At 36.7% G+C, this 18,153-nt stretch overlaps 1 protein-coding gene and 1 long non-coding RNA gene across 3 annotated transcripts; both read right to left on the bottom strand.

Annotated features, from left to right (window-relative positions):
* Window positions 1-1,571: 1,571 nt before the first annotated feature.
* Window positions 1,572-6,687, bottom strand: ccdc137 (coiled-coil domain containing 137). Its single transcript, XM_082162829.1, has 6 exons — window positions 6,531-6,687; window positions 3,944-4,071; window positions 2,988-3,195; window positions 2,207-2,286; window positions 2,040-2,119; window positions 1,572-1,953 (listed from the first exon to the last, which is right to left on the bottom strand). Exons 1-6 carry the CDS (start codon window positions 6,578-6,580, stop codon window positions 1,765-1,767), a joined length of 735 nt encoding a protein of 244 aa, XP_082018955.1. The 5' UTR covers window positions 6,581-6,687; the 3' UTR covers window positions 1,572-1,764.
* A 729-nt stretch (window positions 6,688-7,416) lies between these two features.
* LOC309493653 lies at window positions 7,417-10,889 on the bottom strand. 2 transcript variants are annotated; one of them, XR_014204026.1, is made up of 3 exons: window positions 10,829-10,889; window positions 8,807-8,887; window positions 7,417-8,210 (listed from the first exon to the last, which is right to left on the bottom strand). It is a non-coding gene; the product is annotated as an uncharacterized lncRNA (long non-coding RNA). The 2 variants fall into 2 exon arrangements; XR_014204027.1 differs by lacking the exon at window positions 10,829-10,889 and having other exon boundaries at window positions 8,807-9,149.
* Between the last annotated feature and the right edge of the window lie 7,264 nt (window positions 10,890-18,153).

Below are 18,153 nucleotides of genomic sequence, written 5' to 3'. Positions count from 1 at the left end.
TTCCAATGACACCTTACAAACACAAAACAATCAACATTAATCAACAAATAATCATTATTACAGCCTAGATACAAGCATAAAAGCCTTCCTAAAAAGATTGTTCTTAAAGCGAGATTTAAAAACAAGATGACGTTCACCGTTTCGCTCATCCTGTGGCAACAAGTTCCATAAATAAGGAGCTGCATGACTAAAGGCTCGGGACGCCATAGAAGCAGTGTTCGAGGGAGAACAAGAGTGAGTGCAGAAGATGATCGTAAAGCACGAGTAGGGGTGTAGATATGAAGGTCAGATAAAGTAAGAAGGGACAAGATTATTGAGTGCCCTGTGAGTAAGAAGAAGGATTTTAAAATCAAAACGACATTTAACCCTGGGCCAATGCAAGTGTTGTAATATGGGAGTAATATGTTCAGCTAGAGGAGTTGTGCAGATAATTCTAGCAGATTCATTCTGTAGTGTGTAGAGAAGCTTCGAAGGCAGGCCATAATAAAGAGCATTACAGTAATCAATATGGGAAGAGACTAAAGCATAAACAAGTATCGCAGTTACTGAGAGAGCTGGACAAGGTTGATTAATATTATGGATGTGGAAATATGCAGAGAATTACACTGTTTATATGTGCTTCGAATGATAAAGTACTGTCAAAGATGACACCCAAACTTTTAAACAGTTTAGAAACAGACACTGTAAAATTATTAATATTCACAGAGGAACATTTAGATTTGGCCAGATTGGTTTTTGAACCATCAAGAAGAATATCAGCTTTACTGCTGATAAGTTTAAGAAGATTTGATGTAAACCACTCTTTAATTTCATCTGAACAATCTGAGAGGAAAGATGGAGGAAAAGTAGAGGTATGTTTGGAGGACAGGTAAAGTTGGGTCTCATCGGTGTAGCAGTGGAACTGAACATTACATTTCCCCAAAAAATATTTCCAACGGGTAAAGGATAAATAATAAATAAAAGAGGACCCAAAACGGAGCCCTGCAGAACACCTGTACTGACGTATGAAGGCTTTGATCTAAACTGCTTTAGCTGTACAAACTGAGTATGACCCGTAAAATAAGATCAAAACCCAGTCAACGGGGTACCAATAATTCAAATAGACGCAGAATGCTGTGCGCCGAGAACACTACGATATGGACAGAATGCAGATTGAAATTTCTTATACAAACTATTATCAGAAAGATGATCCATTGCTGCAACAATCCATTCCAGTATAAAGAAACAGTAGATTTGAAATGGGGTGAAAATGATTAAAGTTACTTGAATCAGCCTCCAGTTTCTTAAGTATATGAGTGATCACAGCGGTTTTGAGTGAAGACGGAACAATACCAGAAACAAGCGACCAGTGTATAATATCAGTAATTAAAGAATAGAGAGAAGGTAGGCAGGCTTTAACCAAGTACACTGGAATAGGATCCAACTGACAAGTGGTAGATTTATATTTTTGAATAATACAGACTACTTCCTCTGTGCTTGGAAGTGTAAATGTGGAAAGAGTAGAAATTAGAGGTTTATTAGAACAAAATGCCATTCGAGTATTAAGGGAACAAATGCATATGAATTCACTGTACATTTTATAAAAGTGTCAACATTTATTTTTATTTTGCCTTTTATACAGTCCTGTTACATCCACTTGTAAATATTTCACAGCAAAATTGATCAATATGGCATTGTTGATCAGCAGAGGTAGCAAAAATGTATAGAATAACGAAATATACATATAGATATGATAGAACAATATACAATACAAAGAGTAGAGTATCATGTGGAGGTCCTGGCAGCCCTGTCCTGCTCATGTTTGTCTCTCTGCTGCTGTTTCATCTGTCTGTACAGCTGCACCGCTCTCTCCCGCTCCTCCTCCATTATCCTCTTCCTCGCCATAGAGGGTTTGGCTACCGACACAGGGCTGTGACCCAGGAGGGAGTTCAGGAGAAGACTTTTGGGCGCCCCCTTGAGGTCAAATCACGATGGGAATTAAGACAAAATGCATTTTAATTAGCATCTCAAAAGGGAGTAGATGCACAAAAATAGCTTACCTGGGGTTTGACTGTGGCTTTCCTTGGTTTAACACTCAGTAATGGAGGCGCCATGGCAACCTCTCCAAACGGTACCTCATCTAAGAGGAAAAGACATGATGCTCAGGGTACATTTGGACATTTGATGAGAATGCTGAATTTATATTTATATATATATATATATATACCTTTAAACATCTCCTCCTCTTCACGCTCCTCTTGCTGGTTTAACTTCTTTCTCTGCTGCCGAAGTTTCTCTTTATTGAGCCTAAAATAAAGCTAAGTAAACTTTAACGCACTATGGCAGTATTTGAAATTACTATAATCTTTATTTATAGAGAAACTTTGCAGTCAAGGGTGTGCAGACACAAGCGTTTTGCATGATTATTTAATGCATTTGTTGTCAGATTGATTGGATTGACAAGCTTAATCAATTTAGCAATAAACGCCATGATCACACAAAGACCATGGTGAAAATAAAAATGAGACAGGAGGGGAAATTATAATTCCATGTTTTTGTGTTCCCCTGAGAAACTTTGTGTTCTCGCAAGACTTTCAAGCTCTGCTTGTTTGCAAGTGAAAGCAAAAAGTATTGTGAGCATTGCAAACAAAGTTTTTCTGGGGAACAGAAAGGTTCCGTGAGCAAAATGCAAAAGGTTTTGCAAGCGAGCGTAAAGTTTCTCAGGGAAACACAAAAATATTTGGGTAACACTTTACTTACAGCCTTTATGTACAGTATGATGCAGTATAAAGGGTATTCATAATATATGTTATAATCCATCATAAACTTTCATAAAAGTTAACATGCATTATAATTAATATTTGCTGAATCTGTAATTGGTTGTCTGTCTTGTTATTGTTATTTTTCTGTCTTGTTATTTTTTCCATCACTATGTCCTTTTAAGGACTCTGTATTAACGTCCCTACTTTGCAGTTTGAGTTTTAATCAGTAATGCAAGTCAAACTAACCAATTCTTTTTAGTAGATTTCTTTTCCTCCGTCTTCTCTTCTTCCTTTAGCTCGACCTCCGGCTGCCGCTCTAGCTGGTTGTTCGTGAGGAAGAGGACGTGCTCAGTCGCTTGGGTCATGCGGTTGATGTAAGCTTTCTCTGACTCCTGTCGTCCTCTGCGAAAGTGTGGAACAGGAATATCTCCTGAGAGCAGCTTTGGCTTAGAGGCTAAAACAAGAGATATATATGAACACACAAAAAGACGTCCCTTCCTCCGCTGCCCTTGCCACTGCCTGTGTCCTTGAGCAATATTTGTGGGTCACTAGCTTGTCTGCTGAGTCTGACAGAACCCAGACAGCAGAGGGGTGATGCCGCCCACATGATGCACATCAATCAATTTTCAACCAATGGGCAACTTGCATGTAATTGTTTTAAAAGAATTATAATCTTGCATAAATGGGTAACAATTATGTGCAGTGACAAAAATATATGAATATTGCTTGTTTAAAAGTTCTCTTGGCATACTGACGACAATTGATATTGACATATTATCAATAACATCAGTACCAATCTTCAAGCTTCCAATGAATGATGTCATGTATTAATTTGAAAGAATGTCATGTTTTAAGAGCTTATATGAATAAATTATTAACCAGTGACAGATTTAACCCAACTCCTGACAGATTTTAAGCAGCTGGTATTCCAGTTATATGATAACATGTCCATTGTGAGTAATTACATTTTAACATTAAAATGACTATACAAACAGAAGTTAGGCACAATATTTGTTTAATAAGTGATCTACATTTATATTAAGAAATTACAGAGTCTTATTCTGAATGATTTTTACAAATAATCTACAGTAAGTATATGGGTCTGCTTTTTGTGTAGTACAAGCTGCAGCATTTATTTACCATTTATTTATTTAACTTTTATTATAATTAATTTTTTGAAAATTGTGTAAGACAGGCAGTACCTTTTCCCCTTTTCTTTGAGCCTTGTTTCATCATCTCTTTACTCTTCATGATTTCACGCAAACGACGAGGAATCTGCTGGAGGTGATCGTCTGATGCAGGGTCAGCATGTTTATTTGACTTCTTTGCACTAATAAAAGACAAGAAACTTAGATTAGATATATCAACACCAATCAAATGAGAACATTTGTTTCTTATAAAACTTTGGAGGAACACAATGGGCCTATTAAAAAGTCAAATGAACACAAAACAGTTTGATAACAATGCTTGGTCATTGAGATTTGATTAAAAGCAAAAAATATATGTTTTTTTTTTATGTTTAAGAAACCCTCTGGGCTTCTTCATAATTGGGTCACACTTAGCTTCCTCCCGCCCGAAAACGGGCGAAGCCTTAAAATTGTACTTAACTTTTTCCTAGGATAACCAATCAAATATATTTTTGTTCTATAATGTTTTCTGATTATTATTTAGAATTTTTAGAATTTTTTATGATACTTTGCATTAATTATATAATTTTTATGAGCTATTTTTTCCATTAGAATGAATATATATATTTTTATTTTATTTATTTTATTTTATTTTTCAATAAATGCAGCATTTCACATCAAAATAGAGTGCAGGCCTAAAAAAAAAAAATAATTCAAGTGAGAAGAGCGCCATCTAGTGGCTTCAAAATGTATTAATTTGTGTCATGTCCTATAACCGCCTATAGGCGGCCTATAGCTTTTTTATTTATTTATTTGATTTATTCCCATTCGGAAAGAAAAACATTTATTACTAAGCAACCACTGAATGGAACAACACAAATTATATATCATTTTAAAGCTTAGGATCTCGGCTTTTTAATGCATCTAATTACATTTATTAGCTCCTAACGAGTGCCGAGTAATCCCTCTAAAACCAAGTGTACCGCCAGCAGGCGCCACCTAGCTGCGAAAATATTCATTACCATATTTTTCTAAAATCTTGCCTTGATTAACACAAAGTTGATGTCATTTGAAAGCTTAGAGTCTGAACTTTACAGTGAATGTATCCACTTTGAAAAACTCTTAAGTATTGCTGAGTTATTTGCTGATAAATAGAATTTCTTTTTTTTCATAATCTATAAAATAATGTACTGCAATGTGTCAAAAACATCATACAGCTCATGAAACATTCTCAGATAATTGAAAATGGCACTTCATTTTTTACAGCATATTATTACAATTAAAATGAGCCCAAAATTAACATAATCTATTGCTTTTATGACAAGATATTCTTCATGGAGAAAAAATTGCCCATGAGGGGGTGTCAAAGACTGTACAAAAAGGCTATCTCTTTTCCAAATGCTGTAACTTTTGATTCCTTTATCCAAAAATTATTATTTTTTTATCCAAATGAAGCTAACATGTAGGGGGACTTCACTAAAAAAGAATTTTCCTCCTACCTTATTTCCTTCCGGAGTTATTCCTTGACAAATAAGAAAGATATGCAAAATCATAATAAAAATTATATATATATATTGTCTTTTATCCGCCATTTCTTGGCAGGACAATGTCTAAATGTAATGTAATTTATATTTTCAAAAAATTTAAAAAGAGTTCTTTCAAACGATACCTAACTTTTGATTCTCCTTGCTATAGTTTTGGAGTTATTATGATTATATAATTTTTATATAGTTTGGGGCAAAATTTGCTGTTTCAGTCTTACCAGTTCATTTCTCTCTGTGTGTGTGTGTGTTTGTGTGTGTGGGTGTGTGTGTGTGTGTGGGTGTGTGTGTGGGGGGGGGGGGGGGGGGGGGTGTCTTATTTGCACTCTTGATGTTTTAGAGTGTCACCCCTTCATTGCTGTACACTTTTTTTCAGCACAGTGGCTGATTTGTAGCTTGTACCACCAAAAGTTTCTCTGAGTTTTGCTATTTTTTCGTATTTCCCATTCATTTCCTATGTCGCCCGTTTTCGGGCGGGAGGAAGCTAAGTGTGACTTTTTTTTTTACGACCCTTTAACATATCAGAATCATCTCCTTGATTTTTTTGTGTGTTCATATAGGTAAAAAAACAAAAGTCACCAAGTTTCACCCCCATCCGATGAACCAAAAAAATTAAACAATTCAAAACGTTCAAGTTTTCGCCCGTTTTCGGACGAAGAAGCTCAGAGGGTTAAGAAATACCTACAATTGATATTTAAATCATTCAGAATATAATTTCAGAACTATGCTTAAATACAAGGGTCCCACAACCCAAATACATTTATTTTAGCCATTCATATTAATGAATACACTGTATGAAGATGGCACTTTCAGGTTTTGGACACAGCCTTTTCAAAACACACAGTGGATATTAATACATTTTGCTGTGACGTTTAGCCAGTGTAATAAGAAATCCTGAAAGATGCAAAGTTGTCCAAGTATACCAGAATTAATTACGCTATGTATTGGGAAATGTCTTCACCATTTTCTGTCTATCCATATGATATGGTTTAAATTAAGCAATATTTCTACATTCTACTTGATAATTTTGGTTATGTTTACCAGTTGAAATGAATATCCAGACATAGCCACAAATCTCTCTGAAACCCCGTTACTGAAGAAGTATTAAACCTCTGATTTACCTGAAATGTTTCTCATTCTTCTGTTGTTTGAGTTGTTTTTCTGGTTTCATTGTGTATTTTTATGTAAACAGCGTTTTTCTCCCAGTTGACTGTAAGCTCATGTGGTGTGTTCTTCTTCCTGCTCGTCTTCCTCTGCGCTGCGGAGATCAGCGGCACATCAGCGCGTTACTGCCACTCACTGGAGGATGTGTGAACTACTCACTCCGTCCGCGAGGGTTCTGAATCCTGAGGTAAATCATATTTGAGATTTAGACAGTCAAAAACACAATTTTTGCGGGATTGTAACCATTAATTATACCATTACTAACTTCCAAAGTAAGTATCTAAAGTTCATGAACGTATTTCTCCTACGTTTATTTCCTTTGTGTTCCCCAGTTTAGGCTACATATAGGCAAGGCCTCCCAGCAAACATTTGGACGTTTAATGACCGTTGAAAAGACGTCCGTCCGAGACGTCCCGTCATGGTTGAAAAATAGTTCCAAAATGGAAGTTGAACCGACGTCATTTCTGGCCGTGAATTCCACGTCTTTTCTGGCCGTGAATTCCACGTCTTTTCTGGCCGTGAATTCCACGTCTTTTCTGGCCGTGAATTCCACGTCTCTTCTGCGCGTCCCTGGACGTCTAAATGCGTCGTCATATGTGTTTAAATGTGTTGCTGCATAATTTAAGTGTATATATAAGCCTGCATATAAAATAATCACACACCTATTGTGTAACATCGTGAAAGACAATCAAGTCTTGAGGTTTAGCCTACACATCTTGACAAAGGTTCTAAAAAGGTCCAAAATTGGTCCAGTCAGACCTGAACGTCAATAAAACGTTTTAATCACGTGTACATCAAAAACAATAACACATTATTTGTGGACATAAGCAAAAAAGAAGCATGTTCTGATTAAGCACAACATTTTATTGATATTGAACAGCCAAAATTTCTCTTTATTTTTTTCAATGTTTAACATTTCGTGAGCTTAGAATTTTAAGGTTCTATCTCCACTTTTGGTTGAAATTGAGTTTTTGACAATCTGATCCATTAGGTGTTTATTAATGCCTGTGTGATGTTATTTTTGTAAAAAAAAAAAAAATTGTTAGTAGTTATTAATAAAATAAAAGGTTCCATCTCACAAAACATAAACCGAGTTTAAAAACTTTGATGCTTTATAAACTACAATAAACGGAGATAGAACCTTATAATTCTAAGCTCTCGATTTGTTAACCAAACTAAAATACCAATTGCAAAATACTGAATTATAAAGATAGTTCACCCAAAAATGAAAATTATGTAATTTACTCACCAAATTCCAAACCTGTATGAGTTTCTTTCTTCTGCTGAACACAAAAGAAGATATTTTGAAGAATGTTTGTAACCAAGCAAATAGAGCATCCACTGACTACCATTATTGGAGAAAAAATGATTATTAATGGGAAGCGACATCTGCTTGGTTACAAACATTCTTCTAAACATCTTTGTGTTTAGCATAGAAAGGTATACAGGTTTGAAACATGAGGTTGAGTAAATGATGACAATTTTCATTTTTGGGTGAACTATCCCTTAAACACATTGTTTGGCTCATTTTTTGTATCCACCACCCCCAGCTCTTCCTGGAGTGTGTTTCAGGTGTTCTGCCATTGCTGCATCAATTTCAGTGTCTGTAGCATGTGGGCTCCACCTCTTCACAGCATCTAAGGGAAGAGAATATATTTCTTTTTAAAATAAATGAAAATTAAAAATTTGAGGTAAATGACATGCACTTATTTTCAAAATATTTGTATGGTCTTCAGCTAAATTCAAAACAGCATTTGTCCCCTGCCTCTTCAATACCACTGTGGTGCCCTTGAGAAAGACCCTTAACTAGGTGTGTAACAGTGAGAAAGTGAACAGGACATTTCTGATAAAGACAGGTGGGCTGTGATGTCCCCTGAATAGACATGTTTAGCAATTCTAAAATTACAAAATTTTTAAAGCAGTTACTGAAAACATACATGTTCAAATCCAGCTAAACATTTCATTCTACTTCAGATAATTTACTTTCTGAAAGAAACTCTCAAAAGGCTACATTAATAATTTACAGTAATAACTTTGACTGTATCATTAAACATACTTTATACTATGGTATACCGTTGTATAAGTTCAAAGCAACTTTTAGCCTACTAGCTAATTTTAGCCAAACTCAGTTAGCCAATTTCAGTTGACAATGTGGGCATCATTTCTTTCGGTTCATTCATGTCAAACAAGTAAAACTCTAGCACGTGAATCTAATAATACAAAATGTACGTACCCAACAGTAGATTTTTAATAATATGGGCCTCAATTCCTCCTCTCTTCGTGGTTGTTCAAACTTCAGTGTTCCGGAGTGAGTCTATGGGGAAAACGCGTTAACATCTCGTGAGATAATCTAACCTATCGCGGGATTTGGTAATGTCGGGAGATCTTTTGTTACATCTTGGCAGCACAGTTTTGGCAATTACATCCAACTCAGACATAAATGGTGACCAGATATATTTCTGTTTTACATGCATACATTCCATAAAAAAATAAAAAATAAAAAACACAACATTACCGAAAAGGTAAGGTAGGCTAAGGTTGAAATAATGACTAAAATGCAGAGGCTTTGCATTAACTTAACCTAGGGTGACCAGACGTCCCGAAAAATTCGGGACAGTCCCGAAATCTAAACTGTTGTCCCGAATCCCGAATCTGGCCCTAATTGTCCCGAAAATTATACTAAAGCAAAATCTTGAGTAGTTGTCTGATAAACATTAAAAACTGTCTGCGGAGGTTGAGGCCGGCGACACACTGGCTGCGTGGCGTGTCCGTTTTTATTTCGGCTCCCCTGTTAACAGGTTAACTCGTCCGTTAGAGCTTGCACACTGCCTGCGTGACACGCGCGTCTCAGGCGCGCCTCGAGCCGCGCGGAAAACGCGTGCATGGTAGAAATAGAACCGACGCCTATTTTTCACGCGACACGCAAGGCAAAATAGAATAGGAAAAGATGTTTGTATGTCATTTTGACATGAAAACATATTAATAAATGACATTTTGATGTTTGAAAGTTTAAGTTTTTACATAAATGCAGATATAAATGTAATAAAAAATAAAAAAATATGATCGATTTTCAAATATTGCACCTGTCAATACAGAACGAAATATTCTGTAGCCTATTTTGCCTATTAGAGCGCAAGTTGCTGCAGCCGCGAGCAACAAAATACTTCACTACACAATTATCTCGTTATTTTCGTTTAAGCTTATTAGCGTTAGGCTATACTGAAAGGTCTGATTTACGCACTGTTACTTACAAGTTACAACAGTCATTGTTTTTTTCTTTTCACAATGACATTTGAGTTCATGATTTTAATGTGTTTTTTTTTTTTTTTTTGTGGCAGACTAAAGAATAATGACAGACTGTTGATCTTTGAATAAAAATATGTTTGGTTCAGGTTTGAAATTCATTATCTTTTATTATAGGCTACGCAGTCTAATATCATAGAAGCCCCCCATCGCGTCACCCCAGACCCATATAACACCCCCCCCCCCCCCCCCCCCCCCCCGTCCCGAATTTCAGCCAATCTCATCTGGTCACCCTAACTTAACCACACTGGGAACTGTGTGATTATAATTTATTTAAACAAGATAAAGTAAATATATTTACTTTGTATACAATTCGTGTATTTCATAAAGATAATTCCTGGGGGTTTTTTTTCTGTCTTGCTTGACTAGATGTGTAAAGGACGTCAGTGGACGTGTATTCACAGCCTTGACGTGTAAAGGACGTCAGTGGACGTCTTCACAACCTCTTAAAAACTACTTGGGCAATTAAATGAATTTTTGCAGTATTAACCATGCAAGGATTAAGCACAGCTTTTGCATATTTCACAAGGATTCCATGATGGAGGGTCATGATGGACTATAAATGCACGTGTAAAAGACGTCGCCAGGTGACGTCCTCTCACCCGATACTATAGACGTGTAAAGGACGTCAGTGGACGTATTCACACAACTTATTAAAACTTTAATTTAATAAAAAATTTAAATTAATTATTGCAGTATTAACCACACAAGGATTAAGCACAGCTTTATCACAATTGATTTCATAGAGGGTCATGATGGACTATAAATGCACGTGTAAAAGACGTCGCCATGGTGACGTCCTCTCTCACCCGAAACACAACATGGTATATATTGAACTACACGTAGCTAAAAGTCAAAATAACAATTATACATGCAACCTCAGATAACTGTAGACATGCACACATGTATCTGAATGCATTTTTAGGAAATGTTCTGTGTTACATATTTTTACCGATTTATGCCGTCATACCGCGACTATTTTTGGCCAGGGACACGACGTTGCCGTCGGACCAATGTTTGCTGGGCTACTACTCAGGACGCCCAGTCGCCCACTGTTATTAATTTATTCTCATAATTATTTACATAATGTTACAGTTAACATAAATTTCACTATTTCATGTACATGTGTTAGTTCCATACTGTTCCTGAGTTTGTTGACCATGAATACACTGTATGCACTGTAATACGCTCATGCTTTCTGAATACACTGTTTACGCTCATGCTTTCTGGACTTCTCCAAATCACGTATTTCCTCTTTCCTTTATTTCTGCTACTGTTGGTTCAAAACCTTTCCTTTATTCTTGCCTTTTCATCTGTAGTGCAATCATGTCAGTTAGTAATTCTGATTCTGAACATATAGTTTCAGATGAGGTGCTCTCTGGTGAAGTTTAAATGTGATGTGGGTTCATGACCAACTAAAGACAAGCTCACACTACAGAACTGAGACTACATGAGTCACCATGGTGCTCACTACACAACAATTTATTTCAAATGTTTTCGTCTGTCGTAGTCTTGTCTTAGCAGCACTCATATTACACAACACAACAGCAATAAACTACAAGATCTTTGGCCAAGTGGCAGCCCTAGGCCAACAAGGAAAAAATGTTTTCTCAGAATTCACATGAGACTTTAGAGAGCCGCTCATGCTTGCTGCCATGAGTCAAGTCATATGTAGGCTACATAAAAAAAGATGAGACAATTTATTTTTTTTAGATTTGTCAGAAATACATACTGTCCATGTCTGTTCAGCAAAAACTGATGGTAAATAAAATATATCAATATCATTAGAGCAAATACCACTTTTTTATTTAAAAAAATATATATTTCTTGTTAGTTTATTAGTATAAACAGTTATGGTCAAATTGTCGCCTTGCATTCATGTATATTAAAACAAGTTTGAAAATATTGCAGCGTCTTTGACTGCTTGAGACCGACTCAGATCACGTCACAGACATGCTTATATATGATGAGCATCAGCGACCGCAATGAGCACCGATTTGGCCATGATCTGGGGGTTTTGTCGCAGACCTTGGAAATCTGTCTGCGACAGCAAAATCCAACCAAAAGTCATGTAGTGTAAGCCTGCTTTAGGAGTACAAAGCTTTGGAATATAGCCTACAATGATAAGTGATCTGGGAAAAATTGTCTTAAATGTCTTGGACAACTTCTTCTTTTATATGTCCTCGGAGATTTTAATTCATGTAATTTGTCTACACATCTGCCCACTGTCTCACAATATGTTGACTGTACTACACGGCTAAATCGGACCCTTGACCGCTGCTATGGAAATGTCCCTGAGGCATAAAGCATTGTGCAGACCACCCTTAGGGAAATCTGATCACAATGTAGGCTAATACATCTTTTGCCAAAAAATAAAGCTTTCCCTTTAAAGGACAAAACCAGTTGTCAAGCAGATACAGACGTGGTCTGAAATAAATAGAGATCAACTAAGGGACTGTTTTGATAATACAAACTGGGACACCTTCTTTGAATCCTGCCAGGATGGGAATGAAATTACGGACACTTTAACATCCTACATTAAGTTCTGTGAAGACTGTGTGTCTGAAACAAAGACTATTAGAATATTCCCAAATAATAAACCCTGGGTTTCTAAAAAATTTAAAACCTGCCTTAATGAAAGAAAGATAGCCTTTTGTTCAGGCAACTTGGAGTTAGAACAGGAAAAAAGGAAACAATTAAAGGGGGATATCCTCAAGGCAAAAATTGAATATAAAAACACACAATAGAGAATAAATTTTTCAGCGCTTGGGAGGGCTTGAATATTTTAATGGGAAAAAGTTGCAATAAAAGCAATAGTCCTGCAGTTTGCAGTCTTAGTTTGGTAGATGAAATGAACACGTTCTTCTGCAGGTTTGACACTGTGGATGATGAGGATGAGTGTGATGACATCTGTAAAAATCTTCCCATAGGTTCACAAATATTTATTAAAGAAGAAGCTGTTGCCAAAAGCCTCACCAAATTAAAGCCGAATAAGGCCACTGGCCCAGATGGCCTGAAAGCCCGCTTACTTAAAGACTGTGCCTTACAATTAAAAGGTGTTTTTTCAAGGCTTTTTAATTTTCTTTTAGCTGCAGGTGTACCCACGTCCTGGAAATTCTCCTTAATAAGGCCTATACCTAAGAAGCCTGGTGCAAGTAAGCCTGAAGATTTCTGACCCATAGCCATTACCTCCATATGGTGTAAAACAATGGAGAGAGTTCTGGTAGATCTCCTGACCTCTCAAGTAAGTGGCGTGTTAGATCCGCTGCAGTTCGCGTACAGAAGTGACAGAGGGACTGATGATGCTGTGCTGATCCTCTTAGATTCTATTTCAAAACAACTTGCACTTTCTAAAGGCCTTGCTAGAGTTTTATTCATAGATTTTAGTGCAGCATTTAATTCTATGAAGTTACACATTCTTCTGCAAAAACTAGCTAATATTAATATAGATAGAGGCTTGATTATATGGATCAGAGACTTTCTCTCCTGTCGCACTCAGAGGGTATGTGTAAATGACTTTTTGTCAGGAGTGCATATTATTAGTACAGGTTGTCCACAAGGCAGTGTTCTTTCCCCTATGCTTTTTTCATTATTTACGAATGATTTCTCCATAAACAATAGTACCTTTAAATTAATAAAATATGCAGACGATATGGCCTTAGTAGGCCTTTTACAAAAAACGAATCCCTTTGATGAAGCCTATTATTTAGCACATATTAAGGCCCTTGAATTAATAAAATGAATGTGGCGAAGACAAATTAGCTAATTTTCTGTAAAAAACAAGACATAGTAACAGAGCCAGTGTTACTTAATGGTCAAGTAGTTGAAACAGTGGGAACTTTTAAGTATTTAGGTACGGTTCTTGATAATCACCTGAGTTTTATAGAAAATACAGATTTTATTTACAAGAAATGCACACAACGTCTAAGTCTGCTCAGAAAACTGAACTGTTTGGGTGTCAGTACTAAGATTATTGAGCTTTTGTATATCACACACATTGAAAGTGTTTTAACTTTTCATCTTTCTGCTTGGTTTGGCCATTTAAACTGCAAGTTTAAGAAAAAGCTTAATAGGATAGTGTTAATGGCTAGTAAGATAGCAGGAAAACCACAAAAACAGTTGACTCAAATATACATTGACAGAATGAGTAAAAAAGCAAGAAAGATCACAATAGATAGTACCCACCCCCTCGCTAGTGAGTTTGAACTTCTGAAGTCCGGGAGGCGCTTCAGAGTGCCTCTGGCTAAAAGTACTTTTAAAAAATCCTTTATTCCGAATGCCATTAGTATCCTTAATCAAATTAAGTGACAACAACAAAGGAGTTAACTTGATGTATTTAAGTATATTTATCTTCATCATGATTTTTTATATTGTATCTTTTATTTTTTTGAAATATTTCCTCTTGTATGAGTTGTTGTTTGCATGTCTATTGTATTTGTCTTTTTAGTCTGGTGAGCCAAAGAAAAATGTCCACTTCGGTGGACAATAAAGATTTATTCTATTCTATTCTAGTCTATTCTATTCTATTCTATTCTATATAGGCTTTATCCTTAAGTTTTCACCAAAAACAGGCCTGTACTTTCAGCTTCTGAGTTTAAATATAGTGGTAATAAATAAGCAAATATATGACTGAAACTCTGTAATTGTAAATATTGGATATAAAACAAAGTGTTTTTTCAGGCAATGTTATATTAAGGAAAATAAAAGCTGCATTTTGTAAAGTTGTATCACCACAAAATTGGTTTAATAAACCAGGTTCCACTTTTACCGTTACGTTAGTTTTATTTTCCAAAGCCTATACACTCAAAACTCAGGCTCATTTTAACAGCCTCTCAAAACCAGCTGACTAAACCTTTCCATGAGCTGGGGACACCCGGATGACCCTCAGTCTCTACCTGAGGGAACAACACGCTCTTTGAGTCCAGAGAGCGGACAGACGGATTGTTGACACATTCAGAATGTCCTGACTCACCGTTTCCTGAGAAAGCTCCACTCCCAGGTACCCACAGTGACCTGCCAGCATAGCAGCCTCTTTGTGACCTGTTTACATGCTTGTTCCCCAAATATATGTATTTTTTTATACTGTATTTAAAAATGCATAACACTGATTTCCTGGATTTTCTTTCAGCGCTGAACTGGCTGACGTTCAGAAAAGGTCACGTCTTTGTGGTCAGGTGGTGCTGAGAAGAAACAAATGCTTCAATAACACGTGAATAGACCTAAATAGGGATTATCCTATGCTCTCTTCAAAATAATTTATGACATAACTCTGGGGCACATTCCAGGAGAGGTCACCCATCTCGTTGGGAAGCACTGGTGAGGAAGAGGACACAAACACCATAAGGGATCATCCAGTTTCACCCATGCTAATCCAAGTTTGGCATGGGTTTTTACGACTGGCGGAGCACTTGTGAGAGTGATATGTCTGGGTGGTGGTGTATTTAGACATACTGGTGTATGGTTTTAAACATTAGCTCAGAGCTCATTCAGAACGTTTGTTATGTGACTAACATTGTTATCCATACGCAGAGACCTGCTGAGGAAACCCTGAAAGAGAGGCGCTCACTACCCTACGTCTGTGGGTGATGAGCTAATGTTTGTGCCAAAGAGAAAGATTCCTCCACAAATCTGAAGATTTTCTGAAATGGACATCTGATGATTGTTTAAGAGGTGGCACATTTCTAAACTAAAGAAAAAAAAAAACTGGAGAAAGATGCTTCATGACATCACCTGTCTCTTAACGTAATCTTAATCTCTATCCCTTTCAGACAGCATTGAGTCATGGACAGCAAGGTACTTGCACATTGAATTACACCGTGATAGAATGAGTCACTGTTAACAGTAAATCAAGAAAAAGGAAGTTTTGTCTAAAAATATACATGTGAACATTCCACTTCACTGAACAATCTTAGCTCAAACAAAACTGTTGGATATTTACTGCCAGCTCAGCGTCTCCACTGGGAATCACAGAAGTGCTCTGGAAATTAACCTTTAGGAACGAGAAGATAGAATCTAGCATGAGTAGACATTTAGTCACACACAGAAAAAACATCAGTCCACATTTTCAAGTTTTTAGACAAAAGAAAGGAAAATATGTTTTAAGAGCTACTATAGATATTGCAAATAGTTTATAATGAGTATAAAAGTATACAAACATGAAACAACTCAAATCCACTAGAGCCCATTATTTTGCAATTTAGACTGGGGCCTCTAGTGGTGCAGAATTTGCTCACTTCACCTTTAACTTCTGAAGGACTTCATGTCCGTTCTGAATTTAGATATCCACAGGAATGCTTTAGCCGAGTCAGTTTTGCTTGCTGCGCAAATAATAAATAAACCCCAATGCCAGCAGCTATACATTTAAATAGATTCCTTATCACTGGCAGTGGCTTCCTTTCATAAAATTATTTTATTTCTAAAATAATCTTGAGCTAATATTTACAGATTCTAAAGAAGGCACTTGTGGTGAATGAGAGCACAAGATGAGCCTTAGCTCAGGATTAAGCCTCCAGATACCACACGGCTCCAAAACGGATGAAACTGGCCACTGACGCAAATCCTGAGAGACAGTGTGCAATCCAAGACATCGCCACATATTTCCCTCCTCCACTTTTTCTGTCTCTTTTAACAGGACTTCTCAGAAATGAATGCAATGTGTCATTATGTTACAATACAGCTTCCTTAAATAACATCATGACTTTGTATGTCTGTAACTTTGTGTGTGTACGGATACAGTGGCCCCAAAAAGTGGACACTGAAGTCACAATTAAGAATGTTTAAATATCTTTGCATTATTATACAAAATATCAAAACAAGGGGCTTTTTTTTGTTTTTTTAAATACATTGCACAAACACATTTTTCAGTGGAAAAATGTCACAAAATGGAGATATGCATATGCAGATGTTCAAAATAAAGATTAAAACAAATCTTGGATACTTCGGTTGTCAAAGTTTGTGGAACATGTTCATGTGAACTAAAGGGGGACTGATATAAAATTATACACACACACACACACACACACAATGACTTTGAGACCAGTTGGTAAAAAAAATTTGGACAACAGGGAAAAAAGTTCAACAAAAAAAAATCTCTAGCGTAATTTGTTTGCACAAGCCATTTGGTTTGAAAATGTGTGTCTAATGCAGTAAAATTGAGACATTTTTTAGTGTGGTTTACCAGTAAGTGTCTAAAAGTGTCCAAATACTTTTTGTGGCAACTGTATGCTGTTGATTTACATGTAATACACGTCTTTAAGAGGAAGTGATGATTACCAAACATAGGAGGCTGACATTGCCATTGATTGATCATCTTGCTATAAAGGTAATACATTCACCACTCCATTATTCAGCATTCTCAGAGGCACCAGGAAGGTTATTGGTAATAAATAGTTGTTGTCACTGTGTGAGGTCTTGGGGAAATGATACCTCTGTGTGTGTCCTCTCACATTTACATGCACTCATATTCACATTCCAGGTTTCATACAGACTGTGCAGAGGCCCTGGAGCCAGGATGTCTTGACCAGAGTCTCATGTCCACTGTCCAGTGTCCACTGTTCCTGTCTAGGATAGGCCAAAGCCAACCGCAGGGAGAGAAGAAAAACAAATGTGTATCAGCAGAATGAAAAGAGATGCAATGAAAGTGGGAGGATTTACACAACATCACCATAGAATCACAGCAAAAATTACACACTTCACCCTCAAGTGTGTAATTTCTGTGCCGCACCAAACAGAATTGTAAAAACAATGACAGTATTGAAACAGTTTTCCCTGTCTGCCCCTCAAATTGCCTAGAAAATACCTGTGCCTTTGTATTATTTGATGTTTAAGTGATGTTTAAAAGGGTACAAAATAGAGTCACTTGCTTGTTTGGGTTTTACCTCTTGGCAACCTTTATATACTCAAGGTTCCCATGATGTGTCAGCAGGAGGGAAGGGGCTTTGAGCTTCATCCAGCTAGTGTCTACAATTTCTGAATGCACTCTTCACAGTGAGCATTGCCCAATTCACCACCTCACAATTATGGTCTGTAGGAACAAGTTTCTTAAAATTCAACAAGTAATTTGACCAGGTCAGATAGTACACTTCGGTCTCTGAAGCTCCCATTTCCACAATGAACATATACAGTATTGGGATATTCTTAACTCAAATACCTGTTCAAACCTCAATAATCAGTATATGGGGTGAATGCCGACAGTGATGTGGAAAGCCTGACTTCGGCCTTATAAGGGGATGTGCCAGAGTGAATTAGTAGTGGCACATTTCCATGAGCAAATTGGAC

This window comes from Leuciscus leuciscus (assembly GCF_965113295.1).
Source record: "Leuciscus leuciscus genome assembly, chromosome: 1".
In the NCBI taxonomy this organism is placed as follows: Eukaryota; Metazoa; Chordata; class Actinopteri; order Cypriniformes; family Leuciscidae; genus Leuciscus; species Leuciscus leuciscus.
The sequence above is the reverse complement of the archived record's forward strand: the minus strand, read 5'-3'. Positions and strand labels throughout refer to the sequence as shown.

What these genes read in the sequence shown, in the direction of transcription:
- ccdc137 (XM_082162829.1), bottom strand. Translation starts at nt 6,580, where the DNA reads ATGAAACCAGAAAAACAACTCAAACAACAGAAGAATGAGAAACATTTC. An exon ending in CTCAAAGAAAAGGGGAAAAG is followed by an intron (nt 3,196 to 3,943) that starts GTACTGCCTGTC and finishes CTCTTGTTTTAG; the next exon opens with CCTCTAAGCCAAAGCTGCTC. An exon ending in AAATCTACTAAAAAGAATTG is followed by an intron (nt 2,287 to 2,987) that starts GTTAGTTTGACT and finishes GCTTTATTTTAG; the next exon opens with GCTCAATAAAGAGAAACTTC.